At 52.7% G+C, this 14,939-nt stretch overlaps 1 protein-coding gene across 1 annotated transcript in view; it reads left to right on the top strand.

The window, feature by feature from the left end:
- Positions 1–647: 647 nt before the first annotated feature.
- The window catches only part of PLG (plasminogen), a 36,444-nt gene continuing 22,152 nt past the window's right edge, over positions 648–14,939 (top strand). The window contains exons 1-7 of the mRNA XM_028504030.2: positions 648–788; positions 4,999–5,134; positions 6,348–6,454; positions 9,667–9,781; positions 11,188–11,327; positions 12,739–12,859; positions 14,324–14,442. Coding sequence (XP_028359831.1) covers positions 740–788; positions 4,999–5,134; positions 6,348–6,454; positions 9,667–9,781; positions 11,188–11,327; positions 12,739–12,859; positions 14,324–14,442 — 787 coding nt within the window. The 5' untranslated portion in view covers positions 648–739. The remainder of the gene's footprint in view (positions 789–4,998; positions 5,135–6,347; positions 6,455–9,666; positions 9,782–11,187; positions 11,328–12,738; positions 12,860–14,323; positions 14,443–14,939) is intronic.

The raw sequence follows: 14,939 nt of genomic DNA, 5'->3' as shown, positions 1-14,939 counted from the left end.
CTAAACACTTTTTTTTTTAGAGAGGGAAGGGAGGGAGAAAGAGAGAGAGAGAGAAACATCCATGTGCGGTTGCTGGGGGCCGTGGCCTGAAACCCAGGCCTGTGCCCTGACTGGGAATCGAACCTGCGACACTTCAGTTCACAGCCCACGCTCAGTCCAGGGCCCTAAACACTTTTTGCATTAGCTTCTCTCCTTGTTGGCCGGGTCACCTTGGAGAAGTTCAACTTTATTAGCCCGATCCAGAAATGAGGACGATAATAACAGTACTGGTTTGAAGGTTGAATGAAACTGCACAGGCATCCCTCAAGCACAGTGCCGGGCATAGAAGTTCTCAGCAAAGGTTAGCTATCACTGTGACATTATTATTGTTGTTGCTGTTGTTGGCATTATTAGTATTATTATTTACCCAAAAGGAAGAGAATGGGAGAAGCGGGGAGGACACAGACCCGGTGGGGCTGACGAGGGACTGGGGCGAGCGGAGGAAGGGAGGCAGCGCGGCCGCCGGAGGGGCGGGGCTGCTTGCGCCATTTCCCAGCATCTATTGCAGACGCAAACATGTTGTAAGACCCTCCGTCGAGGTAATGTTTGAGCCCTTCAGAGCACAGGGGCAGCGGGCCTCCGAGATAATGATTAACTCCCCGCGATTGCCTTGTTTGTGGGTGCATTTCCTGTCCTGCAAGTGCACCGCGCCTTGGGGCTGGGACGCTCGGCTGTCTGCGCTCCGGGGGCCCGTGCCGAGATGGGGCGCGAAGAGGTGGCGCTTCTCCTTCTCTTGTTTCTCAGTGCAGGTAAGACTGAGTCATTTTTTCACGTGAGTCACCAACTGTGTCCCAGCGATGCCTTAACAACAGACACAGGATGGTTTTTAAGAGCGTCTAGTCTAACTTAGCTTTTGATTCCTGAGATTCCCAGTTCAAAATCTCAACCCAAGATGGAGGGATTTGTCCAGAAATAAATTTAATTTCCATGTAAATCCTGGAGATGAATGGGTAGAGGGGGAAAATGAGTGATTTTTAGAAGGTAAAAGATTGAGCTTAAATAATAGTTATTTTGGTTGACAGAAAGTAGCCTGTATAGCTAACGGCCCAGGCTCTTTGCCTGGTTCTCAGTGTGACTAATTTAGGTCATGTTTGTTAAGATGTCATATGCTCCTCGTTTAAAAATATACACAGCGAAATAGCTCCTTGATGACATTTTTTGACTGGTCTGTTGCTATATTTACTAGTTTCTTATTTGTTGGGAATTAAGTATGGCTTTTCCATACACAAACGTTTGCTTCTACGCCTGGAAGAAACACAGGCTTTGATTGCCAAAGGAGGCATGCACACAGGAATTCAACACCTACTCAGTGCTTGCGGTGTGCTGGGCACATTTTCGTGTACACACACACACACACACACACACGTCTCTGTCCTTCACCAACACTAGTCCATCTAGCCGGTGCCACAGGTAGAGTTCTGTGTGCATCCTCTGTTATAGGTGACTTCATCCACATGGAGGGGAACCCTATTGTTTGCCTGTGGACCGAACCCCCACATCCGGGGAGTGAAGGAACCAGGATTTAACCCGAGGCTTTCCAAGAGGGAATCTTGGTGCCCTTCTCCCTTTTCCAACTTTGTTTAAATATTCTTTAACATACTCTAAGCGTGTCCTTCTAGTTCTTTTTTCCTTGGCGGCTTTATTGGGATGTAACCCACCCACTGTACCATCCACCCGTTTAAAGCATTATGTCCGATGGTCCCCACTGCATTCGGAGCAGTGCACCCATCGACACAGTATCAGCTCATGCTCATCACCGTCCCCCACCAACACTCAGAGCCAGGGGTTGTCACCCCAACCCCCTCTCCTTTCCCTTCGCCCCTCCCCCTTTCCAGGCCCATCTCCCCTGCCACTCACTCATCTACCTTCTGTCTCTGATTCGCCTGTTTCAGACATTTCACATAAATGAAATGATACATTATGCAAGTAGCTCTTCGTGTACACAGGGCATAGGAACTCGAAATTAAACTTGTGAATCACAAACTGTGCTTTAGAGTCGAACACGTTTGAATGTAGCGGAGTCGTACAAAGGAACGTCAAAGAACGCAGGAGAAGGTTGTGCCCAGAGATTTTCTCGGAAAGGGCCGTGTGTGGGTGTGCAAGTCTCCATCTTCCCTCCCAGCCCGGGGAGGGCGGGGCCTGGGGCGCCGGGAACCGCTCCGTGGGTCCCGCCCAGGCCTCAGAGCAGACTTCTCTGCGACAGGGTTGACATCCCACCTCACAGACCTCATGCACGTGGGGGAAAGGCGTTCACAGCTCTTTTTGAAAGGACGCATTTCCTCTCTCTTTCTTAGAAGTGGTTCATCTTTTCAATGCACAGCACCTCCCAGGAGAGGAAAAACACTTTCCCAGCCATTCTCAGCAAGAGGCGGGGAAGGGGGTTGCATCTCACAAACCACACGGGTCCCATCTTCCAAACACACGAGCATGGGTGCGCACTGGTGCCGCACAGACACTGAAAAACAAGCAAACCTATGTTATCGGTAAAATAAATACGCTTGCTTTGGTAGCAACGTACATCCACACTAGCCTCGAACAACACTCTTCAGCCGGTGTGCTGCAGGAAATTCTAGAACATGCCACGCTTGACTGTTTAGTCAGGGAGCATGGACCTCTGCTCCCTTAGATGGTCAAATAAAAAATGACAACAGCCAACACAACAATAGCCAGCCGGTATGAGTAAGTTAAAATTATACCTACTTTTTTGTCAGATTTGCAAAAAATGTGACATTTTTTTCAATGTGCTGCAGAATTTTAGTAATTCGTTTATGTGTGCCATGAGATGGAAAAGGTTGAAAATCGCTGTCCTAGAATATAAGAATATTTTTCTTACTAAAATGATTGGTTTACTGTGTCTTGGTCAACAAATAAACTGCATTCCATGCCATTGCCTTCTGAGCCCTAGAATGGAATAAAAGACAACATTTAGGGAAAATTTCTCAAACAAAATAGGAAACAAGTCTTTCTGGGGACATCCCTGGGACATGTGACCCTAAGGTGCGTCTCAGCAGCTTTGTGCTCTGAAACGTGACAATATAACACAACTAAAGGTAACTTAATCAAAGCACTATATAAGCAGAAATTTTATTTTCTTGTTTGGACATGAGTTACAGCCTGGCCTGCTTTCCAAGAGCTCTCCCAAAAGTTCAACTTCACTCTTTACAGGATTCACTTTATAGAGTTAACGTGCTTGTTTTCTGAATTACATCCTAATTTGTAGCGTTTCCCAAAACACATTTCCTCTTGGAAACGAGAGCTCAGAGTGAGAGAAAAGGGCAGATGGTGGCATGGACACTGGTCTAAAAGACCCATTTCCCCACCGTCTCCTCACACCGTCATCAAGAGCTTCTGTGTATCGCACGTAAATGGCACCAGCCATCTCGTGTGCAGTGTCCGCCTTGCAGCTTGGAGCGCCTTACCCTGAGGAGGGGGAGGAGGAGGAGGGGGAAGGGGCCGAGCCTGTCTCCGCCCATCAGGGTGGATGGCCCCGGGCAGTGTGTGGCCTTTCCAGGTGGTCAGGGACGGCCTTTCCAGGAAAGACAATCTGACTCTTCATCACCCTTCCCGCGGAACACGGTCGTCAGCACCAGCCTGCTTCGGAATGTCTCCCCTGCGAACAGTCTTCGTGAGGGCGCACGCCCTGCAGGAAACACTCCTTTTGCGCAGCCCGGCGTCTGGACAGACTCGTCTCCCCTGCTGTTCCCCCTGCTGCTCCCCCTGCTGCTCCCGGTCACTCTTCCGTCCCCTCCACCGGCTCTGGTCCCCACCCCACCCCCACCCCTCCAAGTGGTCAAGGTCTCCATGTTGCCCAATCCCCTTTAGGCAAACTTTAGGAAACTTTGCTATCTTTATTTTGTTAACCTCTCTTGACCTCCCCCCTGTGAAAATCACTAGTGTGTTCCCCATTCAAAGGACGGAGGCCAACACCCCCAGGCTGGGGACAGAGCTGCTCAGCCCGGCCGGGTGCCCGTGGGCCTGGGAGCATGGCTCGGCCCCTCGGCCTCGGGGACAAGGGTCAGAGAGGCCTTCAGGCAGATTCTTTGCCTTGGGCTTTATCTCACAGAAAACTCAGGACCAGCATTTGCCTGATTTTTTAAAGATTTTATTTATTTATTTCTAGAGACGGAAGGGAGGGAGAAAGAGAGAGAGAGAGAAACATCAATGTGCGGTTGCAGGGGGCCGTGGCCTGCAACCCAGGCATGTGCCCTGACTGGGAATCGAACCTGCAACAGTTTGGTTCGCAGCCTGAGCTCAATCCACTGAGCTACGCCAGCCAGGGCAACATTTGCCTGGTTTTTTACAGTTTCTCCCAAAATGCCAAATACCTGTCCCCATGAGAGAAGAACTTATCTCTCTTTAATGAATAGTGACGTGTCCCTGAACTCAGCCCAGGATAAAAATTACTTTGGATTACAGTGAAGATTAGTTCAGGTCCTATAGACTCTCCACATGGTCGACTCACTGAACAACGTTGTGTCTCGGGGTGGACCCGTTCAGAGAACACTCATCACATCAGTCCGAGGGGCAGGGTGACAGCTGCCGTTTGTGCTGCTGGAGATTGTGCAACAGCCCCAGGTTCTTCCGTTGCTCAGGGGCGAACAAGCCATCGCTACCTGCAACCCGGGTGCTCCTGGCGGCCTCTTGGGGTTCTATCGCGGCTCAGCAGTCAACAGCACACAGACCACATTTATTCTTATTCCAGGCTTCCCACTCAGTTACGCAGCAACGCAGACGCCACATTGTTCTAACCCACGAATGCGTCCCTCCAGTTGATCTGTGAACACATTGCAGTCTGCACACGGAGCATGTTTACTCCCGGCCATCCGTGCTGCTTCCAGGGGAGCAGCGCGTTTTCTCCGGCTGGGGCGCGGGGAACGAGCAGGTGACCGCGTGACCACCGTCAAACGACGGTTTCGATGAAGTCCTGCCAGCCGTCCCACCTTTCCCTCCCACTTGCAGGTCGCGGAGACTCCCTGGACAGCTACGTGAACACGCAGGGGGCGGCGCTGACCACTGGCCACAGGAAGAACGTGGTCGCCAGCAGCATAGCCGAGTGTGCGGAGAAATGTGAGCGAGAAACAGAGTTCATCTGCAGGTATTCTTACTGTCCTCGGACCTATGACACTATTGTCTCGTCATTTGAGACGCTGCTCCTTCCATACCCAGGAAGTCGCTCGTGGACTTGACCAGACCAGGACTTAAGAGGGAAGAGGAATTTCCTGGGCCTGGGGTTTGGACTCTGTACTGGAGCCCATTTCATTCCTTGTTAAAGTCGTGAGTGCCCCCCCCTTTAGAAAAATGCCCCCAAAGAAGCGTGTTTATTTCTACACGAGGCACAAGCTGCTATCATTCCGGGCGCTCGTTTCCCACGCCGTCATCATCACGACATTCTAAAGGGGGGTCCCACGCGTGGGAGCGCGCCAGACCCCGAGGAGCAAAGAGGCACGGAGGCCATGGCCCAGTGTGTTTGATGAGCAGCACTGCGTGGGGGAGCTCTTTGTACAGATACACGGTCCAGACCTGCCTGTTGTAGTGGTGGTATAGTCACAGCGATTGGAAAGAATGCGGCCAGTGTGAGGTATCGATAAGGGACATGATCCATACGCGCTCCATCCATAACATTCAGAGGGAAGGACAATTCCTAAGTGCTGATGCAGTCCAGAGGGCCCCAGGGAGGAGGTGGGACCTGAGCTGGGCTTGGAAGGGCAAGTGAGGGCTTGCAAATACGGGTAAGGCTGGAGGCATTCCAGGCCTTGCACTTGGCCGAGGGACCAAGAAGGACCAGGGTGGCTAAAACAGTAGAGTCACGTAGGAAGTGGGACCGGAGAGGCAGCTGTGGACGGCTTTCCGTGACATCTTCGGCAAGACCACGTGGGTGGGCAAGGATGCGTGAGTGGGAGGAGGTAGAATGGAGAGGTGTAGATCAGGGGGCAGCGACAGGGGTCATACAGTCTATTTGGGGAATAGTGGTAAGTTCAAAGCAATCTTGCCAGCACAAAAGGGAACATTCTGGAACGTAAGAACATGAATGAAGACACGGGAGAGCGGCGGGAACAGAAAGGGAAAATTTGGAGGACCGGAAGGGAGAAAGTCAGGTTAGAAAGACAGCAAGAGTAGCCACCGTGTGGCTGGGCTGCTTTCCCAGCGTCTCCTTGGTAATGACCCCCACTGGGTTGAAGGGGCCGATTATAAGCTCCTTGATCCGTCCAGAGATTGACAATTATCTCCAGAGTCTCCTGTTCCTCAATAGAAGTTTGCTTTCTAGTTGAAGGAAAACACTGGTTGAGTTGCCTGATTCTCTTCCGCAGGGCGTTCCAGTATCACAGCAAAGAGCAACAATGTGTCCTAATGGACAAAACCAGAAAGACCGCGGAAGTCTCCAGGATGAGAGATGTTGTGCTATATGAAAAGAAAAGTGCGTACCATGTTTCCTTTTTAGTCCTCCTGTTCACTTACTTCTCCTCCCCGCCCTCCCCCTCTCCTCCCCACCCCCCGCCCCCTCCTTTGTGTCTGTAGTTTAAGAGACCACAGGGTACAGACACTGCGTGGGGGGCAGCAGCATGGAACTGGGGGTCCGGGCCAGGTGTGGCCGCGAACCAGCTGTGGCGGCTCAAGTGTGTGTATGACCGCACCTTTTATGGTTTTTTTTCTTAATTTAAAAACCAAGGGGTCAGACTGACAAAGTCCTTTCTACCTCTATGACTCTGAAAATATTCAAAATTTCATTTTCTGTTTTAAGGAGGAGTGGGGGGGTCTTGACTTTGTTCTGCAGGGACCGTGGTGGTCCTTGAGCGCCAGCCCTGGGACCGAAGCCCGGAGAAACACAGAAACCCCGAAATGTTTTAAGTCCTCAGTAGCATTTGCATAGTGACACAATTTTTAGGTTCAGTTTTAAACTTGCCCCTTGGAGGGGGTCCCTCAGACTCTGAGAAATTGTCGTTTGGAAACGGGCCCGCGTCATAGTTGCTTTTCCATCGTTTCCTTCAGAATCCCGGATCGGCCGTGCCACTGGTTAGGACCACAGGTGGCCTGCCTTTCTTTGGAAGTGGCATGTCTTTTTGGACATGAAAAAGTTCATGCAGTGTGTATGAAGGTGTAAGTGAAAGTATGATGTCTTTAAAACTGCCTCCCAAACTCTGTTGCGGGCGAGGTGTTACGACCATTTATGTCGTAACAAGTTGGCTTCGCAAATGTCGGGTTCCCAAGGCGTGAAAGGCCACAAGGACCATCCCCTTTCATGCATTTTTGACAGTGACTTGAATCATTGCCTGCGGTCCCACTACGGAACTCTTTGAGATTTCTGAAGTTTCCTTCAGGCGGGGGGTCGCTGCCATGCATCGGTCCACCCCCTCAGGTCTAATGGGAGCTGTGGGTCCGCTCCCTCCTTCCTCCCACGGTTCATCTTTTGTTCCTGGGATGAGAGCGTGACCAGACCTAAAGCGTATCTGAAGTTATTTGGTTCTCACAAATAATGAGTGAAGGAGGAGATACACTGGACCACCTACTACCCACCAGATTTACAAAAGCGGGGTGAGGGGTCGGCGGGATTCTCAGCACTGACGCCACATGCCATGTGTGCATTGCTAAGCAGGAGGCGCGTGGCGGTGCCCCTGGCCTCGGCGGGCACAGGTGCAGCTGCCCGCTTTCCAGGTGCCAGAAAGGGGCGAAAGGTTAGGTAAACGCCGGCAGGTACATGCAAACACGGGACAGGTACAAAGTCAAAAGTCAGTCCTTTTTGGGTGCTGGATTCTTTGCTGTGGAGTCGTGCGGGACCCACTGCTACGTCACCCACCAGCGATGTTCTGGGAATAGTCGGTGTCCCGTTGTCCCACTGACACCTGCCACTTGCTGCCTTGGCCACTGCCACCACCTGTTCTAAGCTGCCACCGTCCCTGGCCGGGTTCCCGCGGTCGCAGGTCTGCAACATCCCAGCTTCAAAAACTCAGTACCTCGGGATAAACTCCAGACACTTGCCAAGGGCTATAGTTCTGCCCCCTCCCCGGCCCTGTCCTTGAAGCCCACCCCGTCTGCTGGGCTCACTGAGCCTGCAGCCACTCCGACCACATGCGAAGCACACACGCCTGCCACCTGGGATCCTCTTCTGCTCGTTCCGGGGCCAGCCCCTTCTCACCTCCCGGGTCTCCGCCCAAGCCTCACCTCCTTTTCAAAGTCTCCCCTGACCGCTGGGCCTCGAACGTGCCCTGAGTTTGCACCCTGTGTCAGTGTCTCGGGCCCATGCCGTGAGGGCAAACCTCAGCGAAGCGGCATCTGCATCTCTCTGCAGGTGGTGGGGCTAAAAGCACCAGCTCGCTATAGGTGTGTTAGAAACCCTCTCCCCAGATAACCGGTCAGTTCATGAAAATCTTGGCTCAAGTGGGGAATCATGAAAGATGATACACGTAAGCCTTGAATCGTTTATATTTGCACTGAAAGCACAAGTTTGCATTGGCACATGGGGGGGGGGCGCTTCTTGTCCCTGTACACGGGCCGCCAGCAGGAGCTACTACCTGGCGCATTCCCCACGTGAACTGCCCTGTGAGTACCTTGTCTGCCACATCCGGTGCCTTCTCTCCGAAGGTCCGAGGGAGCAAGGGCTGAGACATCTGTCCACCAGCCTGACTGTAAAACACCTTTGCATTCTTATGGCCTCCCCCAGACTCACAGAGTGGGCTCTGAGTGGGTTCCCGGCCGTGGATTTGACAGCAATTTCTAAAACTATCCAACTCTTTCAAGTCCTTACAAGCAGTCATCTTCGTTAAAAATGAGCCGCTTTCCCTCATTCATTTCCCAGTTGACAATACTGTCGTAACTATGTACTGTGCCACAAGGGTTTAGATCATCTTCACTCAAATACCGCCAGCTGTAGACAAAGTCTTGACGATAGAAACAGTCGACTCTCGGTAAGCGTATGACCCAACTGGTGGCACCGGAAGTGGGTGGACACACTAGAAAGTGGCCTGCCGGTCACGGGTGCCCGCCCCAAAACCTGTGGGACACAGGCGGGCCCCCTGACAGTGTGCCTTAGAGACAGGACGGAGCCCTGCCCTGTGGCTGGTTAAGTGGTGGCTGGCCGAGAGCACCTGCTGTGAATGTTGAGAGGAGACCACAGTGGTATCGCCCCGTGTGACGCTGTTCATGTGTGAAATACTGGGAGCTTCAAAGAACGGAGTGGCTTGGACCTCTTTCGGCTCCTGAAAAGCCCGTCCTGTCTGAGAGCCTTTATTTCCACTCCCTTCGCTCTCTCAACAAGCTGCTGATTTTCTCTGTCACACATCCCCATGAGGCTGCGTCCTTGATAACTTTCCAAATGTGGCCCCCTGGGGCCACCAGGATGTGAGTTCCACAGTGGGAGCACCCTCCCCTGTTGCACACGCCATGCGCCCCCCGCCCCTAGCATTGTGCCCGGTGCGTGGAGGGGCTGTGGCTTGGAGTACTCGCATCCAGGCACCAGATGGCTTCGTTAGCTGCCATTCCCCCCCAGACACCAGGGGCGGGTGGTCTTGCGTAGCAGGACCTTGGTGTTATCCACCATACACGGCCTTTCTCTCAACGCCGCGAGCACAGTGCGGGCCTCGCCTGACTCTCTGCTTGTGCAAGGAACTGACCGCTGTGTGCACTTCTGTTCAGTGTTCCTTTCAGAGTGCAAGACTGGAAATGGGAAGAACTACCGGGGGACGGTGTCCAAGACGAAAAGTGGGGTGACCTGCCAGAGATGGAGCGACACTTCCCCGCACAAACCGAAGTAAGCCTTTCTCTTGCACCTCTGTGTTCACCGCGTGCGCTTAGAAAGGTCCGTTCCCTCTGACCGCAGCCAGAACAGGCGGCCGAGCGGGTGCCGAGAGAGAACTGGTAAATGCCGACCTGGGATGGATTGACTGTGTACGGCCTAAATGCAGGAAGTGGTGGTTCTCCACGGGCTCTCGTGGGTCTGTGTTTCTGGAGTGCCTAGATCACAGAAGGGCGCCTAGGTTAAAAAAAAAAAAAAGAACAGCAACAAAACCCTGAATTCGAGGCTGAGCCTGAGAGGAAACTGAAGATGACCCCGGTCAGGACTCAGTCCGCTGAAACCAAACAACACACCAGATCAGAGCTCTCCTGCGGAGGAAAAAGAGTGAACGAGGTGTAAAAGAAACATGTGTGATCTCGCAATTTGCTTATTGATTTAGAGTCCTTCTCAGAGTCTGTTTCCCAGCAGGACATCAGCTGTCGTTAAGTTTGCGGCAACAATGCTTATCGAGCAGGGTCTGGTGTCTGTTACCCTGCCCCGCCAACCCAAGAACTTGCCATTATTACATCCCTGTGAGATGGGCAGTTGTAACATTCTCAGGGCGTTAGGGCTGATTGACGTAAAAGGAGTAAAGCAAATGGCCAAACCGTGGCCTCCTAGAGGTCATCTAGGTCATCTCTGGCCTGCGGGTGAGACATCCAAAACAAAACCTGCCCTTTCAGACTCCAGGTCTTGGGCTTTTGACGTAACTTGTTATGTCTCCACAGCCACTCAACTGCAGACCTGAAAATGCGCTGAACTCCCCCACCCCTCCCGTTAACCCGGCTGCGTTTCAGAGGGAACGTGGTGTTTGGAATCAGACAGATCTGACTTGAATTCTTGAGGTGCTACTTATTAATCGTGCAGACTGAGGCAAGGCTTGGTTTTACAGCACTGACTCCCCGTTTTCTTCTGTGTGAAATAAGGGTGATCATACATTCCTGGTGGGACTTTTTTATTGAGACTAGAGAGAACGTATAGGAAGGTTTCAGGGTAACCCTGGAGCACCATTCACACGAGCAAAATGGTGCTGCTACTATTATCCTTACAGGAGCAACGGGCAAGAGCAGGTGTTTGGAACAGATCGGGAACTTGCAAGGCTTGTGAGGCTTTTGTTTCTGCAGCCTGTGCATAACATTTGGGCTCTGCTTCTAAGATGTGTAAGATGTGTCCGTAAATACAGTAACGGTGGTAATGTGGGCCGCTGTACTGAATAGGGAAATCGAAAATCGGACAACACAAATCCTTCAGCACACAGCTGGAGTGCATTCGATGGCAGAACCTTGAACTCCAAATGGAAAACAGATGGCACATCGTTCTGTGCTCCTGATACTATGCTGATGTTTAAAACGTAATCCAAGCGGTTCCTTTCCATCCTGCAGTTTCTCCCCGACCAGCCACCCGTCCCAGGGGCTGGACGAGAACTACTGCCGGAACCCAGACAACGATGAGAAGGGGCCCTGGTGCTACACCACCGACCCGGCGACCAGATTCGACTACTGCAACATCCCCGAGTGTGAAGGTCAGGGGCAGCCCCAAATCCTGCGTTCCCCTCCCCCTGCCCTCCGTCTGCACATGCGCTGCAGGGCCGTTCCCCACAGGGACGCCGTGAACGGTCATTTAGGGCCGTGTTGGGCAGCACAGAGCCACATGCGAACCTTGTGGAAAGGCCCAGATTTTGCTCAGACCCCCAGTATTGAATACCCTAATTATTTTTATTAAAATGTCCCTTTAGCGTGCACCAATACAAAACTCTAGGTGAACTCCAGATACAAACGTTCTGGGCTTAAAGCTCCACAGAGTATAAAGACAAAAACAGACTTGTGATTAAACAGTTGAGATAAAACATTACAGAAAGCAATGCAATTCAAATGAACAATATTCAGGGAATGTGGGATACTTTCTCATTGCGCTGAAGCTAAGCAACGAGCCGGTTGTAAATCTGCAGTTCATTACTTTAGTAAGCCGACCGGTTTCATGGCACACTTCACAAGTCAATGCTACAAAGGAGAAAGATCCTATTGGAAAAAAAATGCTCTTCATTTCACATTTCCTGCTCCATTTATTGGTGCAAGGGGGCATGGAGGACAGTGGATTTGTGCAGCCATGTGGCAGAGTGTTCACCTGTGACACTCAGGTCCTCATCACCTTATCTGGTTCAACCTGGGGACTCTATTTTTATGCTCCACTCTGAGGTCATGTGACCCTTAATTGACACGGACGCATCGTTGTCGTCACCAAGTCTGACCCTTTTTTTCCTTAGGACTCCATACAACCTGAGGTCTTATATTACCCTGCTGTATTGGGTTATCTTAATCATTCCAAATCAGAGCTTCTATGTGTAAATAATGTAAGAAGGCAAAGAACAGCCAGCCACACTTCTCAATCACACAAAAAGCGAACCGCCGCCAGCGCAGGTGGACCCGCCCCCCAGCGAGGTCAAGAGCGCAGGCCAAAGCCCCACCCACACTCGCATCCTGGGAGGGAGCGGGCATCCGTGCGATCAGATGATGTCATAGGCATTTTTAAAGATCCGTATGGTAACCAAGACACCCTATATTATTTAAAAGTCCCAGTAGAGACCTTACAGGCTTCTGAGCATACGTGCACCCTGCCGCGACCCCTCCCACCCACCAAGGGCCAGGGCATCCCAGTTTGAGGAGGTGGCCTAGGGAATTTCTGGATTTGGTCGTGACTCTTCGAGTTGAGGAGGTCTGGACCAAACTATGCTAATTTTACCACTTGAAGGAAAGAGTGATATTTTAGGTTGTGTTAGGAAACTGTCGCCAATTTCATTGCCAAGTGATCGTTGGGAAAGCGCATGGGGACAAGGGGCCAGTGCCGCTTGCCACGTTGCTAGTGGGACTGTAGCCTTCCCTCCGCGACACGCACTGCAGTTTCTTCCTTTCCTTCCTTCCCGTCCCCCTACGCAGTCGACTGCATGCATTGCAGCGGAGAAAACTACGAGGGCAAGATTTCCAAGACCATTTCGGGACTTGAGTGCCAGGCCTGGGGCTCTCAGAGCCCACACACCCACGGCTACCTGCCTTCCAAGTAAGTCTCCCTGGGGCGAGAGGTCCGGCGCTCACGGCTTCGGGGCGGCTCGTGTTATCGCGATATGTTTGCGTTCCCCGAGAAGGGGGCGTGTCTGCTGCTGTGTTGGAACCTCGGAGTTGACCTCTTCCCACGTGGTCACAAGAGAGGCGGCAGGTACTCCCGTTTCCCAAACTGCGCCCCGGGGAAAGTGCTGGGCTCCGAGGGTGCTGAGCAGGACGCGCGGAGTCTTGGGCCCCCGGGGCCGGAGTCTGCGGGGACCGGCGTCCTGGCTCGTCCTGGCTGAGTCGTGTGCGCAGGGAAGTGTGAGGAATGCGGGTCCATCTCACGTGGGTGTTCTCTCCTCTCCTCTCGATTCTTGTTCTTTACTTCATCCCGATGAGACTCAAGGCTTCCTAGCGTGCGCTCTTCGGACAGGCTTTAGGGGTTTTGTATATGCACGTGTTTTATGTGTATTTATGTCAGTGCGGTTTTTCTGGGGCGAGGATTCCTGACTTCCACCAGGTTCTCCACGGGGGTCGTGGATTCCCTAGAGGAGTAAGAAAGAGTCCCTGATCTAGAAAACCTCACCGTACTTCACATGGACTGTTCTGGAAAACCCCTCCCTTTCTGTGCATCTCTGATCTTTCTCCTTGTCCTCTGAGGCTGCAGGATCGTACCAGCACTTAAAAACAAAAACAAAAACAAAAAACACTGACCAGAAACGAGGCTGAGCCCCAGATTTCACTGTGGGAAACAGCTCCGTGCACTTCCGGTACCTCCCATTCCAAAGAGTTAACTCCAAACACAGCTGCCGCCTTTCCCATGAAAGAATCGCGGGAAAGGTCTCAAGGCCCTGCACTGGGAAAACGCACCTCCAGGAACTAGAAGGTCGCTTAAGCCGCTGCCCTTTGCTTAGCTCATCTTGCCTGAGCTTGTACAGCCTCAGAGAGGGGCGGGGAATCAACCCGGAGGGCCTGTGACGTGGCCGGCAACGCCCCATCTTGGCCCTGCATCCCCACTGGGGGGCGCTCACCGGCCCGCACCCTTGGGCTGGGTGCTCACAGGAACCTGTCAGTGTCCATAAGCTTAACGGCTAGCAGGACCAGGACCTGGGGGACCGGAAGGATCATTTCTTTAAGCTCCAAAGATGGCAATGAGCAAGCCCCTTGCGTTTTAAAAACTGCGAGTATTTGCAGTTGAATAACTGAAGTTTGCATCCATCAGCTTTCCACATGGCCTGAACGATCAGGTAACTGATCCCACGCTGTGATATTTTACGGAGACCGCCAGGAAAGCCCTCCTTAGACTCCCGAGCTGATCTTCCTTATGAGACGGGCATCCCTTTGAGCACAGCCTTCAGGCAGTCCCCTCCGTGGGTGCCAGACAGGGCCTGGCACCCAGTGGGTGCTCCCTATTTGCTCATTTAAAAGGATTGGTGCCTGTCCGTACTCGGTGCTATTAACATCCCTCTTGCCCATTCAGATTCCCCAACAAGAACTTGGAGATGAACTACTGCCGGAACCCGGATGCGGAGCCCCGGCCCTGGTGCTTTACCACGGACCCCAACAAGCGCTGGGAGTTCTGTGACATCCCACGCTGCAGTGAGTGCGGCCCGGCCCCGCCCTCGGGGACCCTCACCCGCTCTGCCCGTGGGCTTCCAGAGAAACGTACCGGTGCCCGAGTGCCGTGCCTGAAAAGTGCCCTGCGTGTGTGGTGGGGCACGGTTGCTCGTGTCAAACAATCTGTTGGTTGCTCCAGGTCCTTGTCTGAGCACCCATTGGCCGTGGTTTGGTTTGGTTCCCCTGGCAAAGACAGCTGGGTGTGAGCTAATGAAGGGCAGTGGTGACATCCTTCAAAAGGAAAGCGACCCATGCCTTCCGCACACGGGTGTCGTCGCCGACCCGGGTTCTCCCCCAGTGCTGCTGTGCGAGCAGGGGTGTCCAGTTTTCTTAGGGCCCACCTCGGAGCGGGCAGCGGGGGGAGGGAGTTCAGGGTGAGAAGGTGCATGGCTGACCTGGCAGGGAAGGCCCGAGAGAAACCCCTTTATAATATTTTCCTTCTGAGAGTTCCGTCCCGAGAATCTGAAGCCGGGGACGGG

Source organism: Phyllostomus discolor, chromosome 4 (assembly GCF_004126475.2).
Source record: "Phyllostomus discolor isolate MPI-MPIP mPhyDis1 chromosome 4, mPhyDis1.pri.v3, whole genome shotgun sequence".
NCBI classification, from domain to species: Eukaryota; Metazoa; Chordata; class Mammalia; order Chiroptera; family Phyllostomidae; genus Phyllostomus; species Phyllostomus discolor.
The sequence above is the reverse complement of the archived record's forward strand: the minus strand, read 5'-3'. Positions and strand labels throughout refer to the sequence as shown.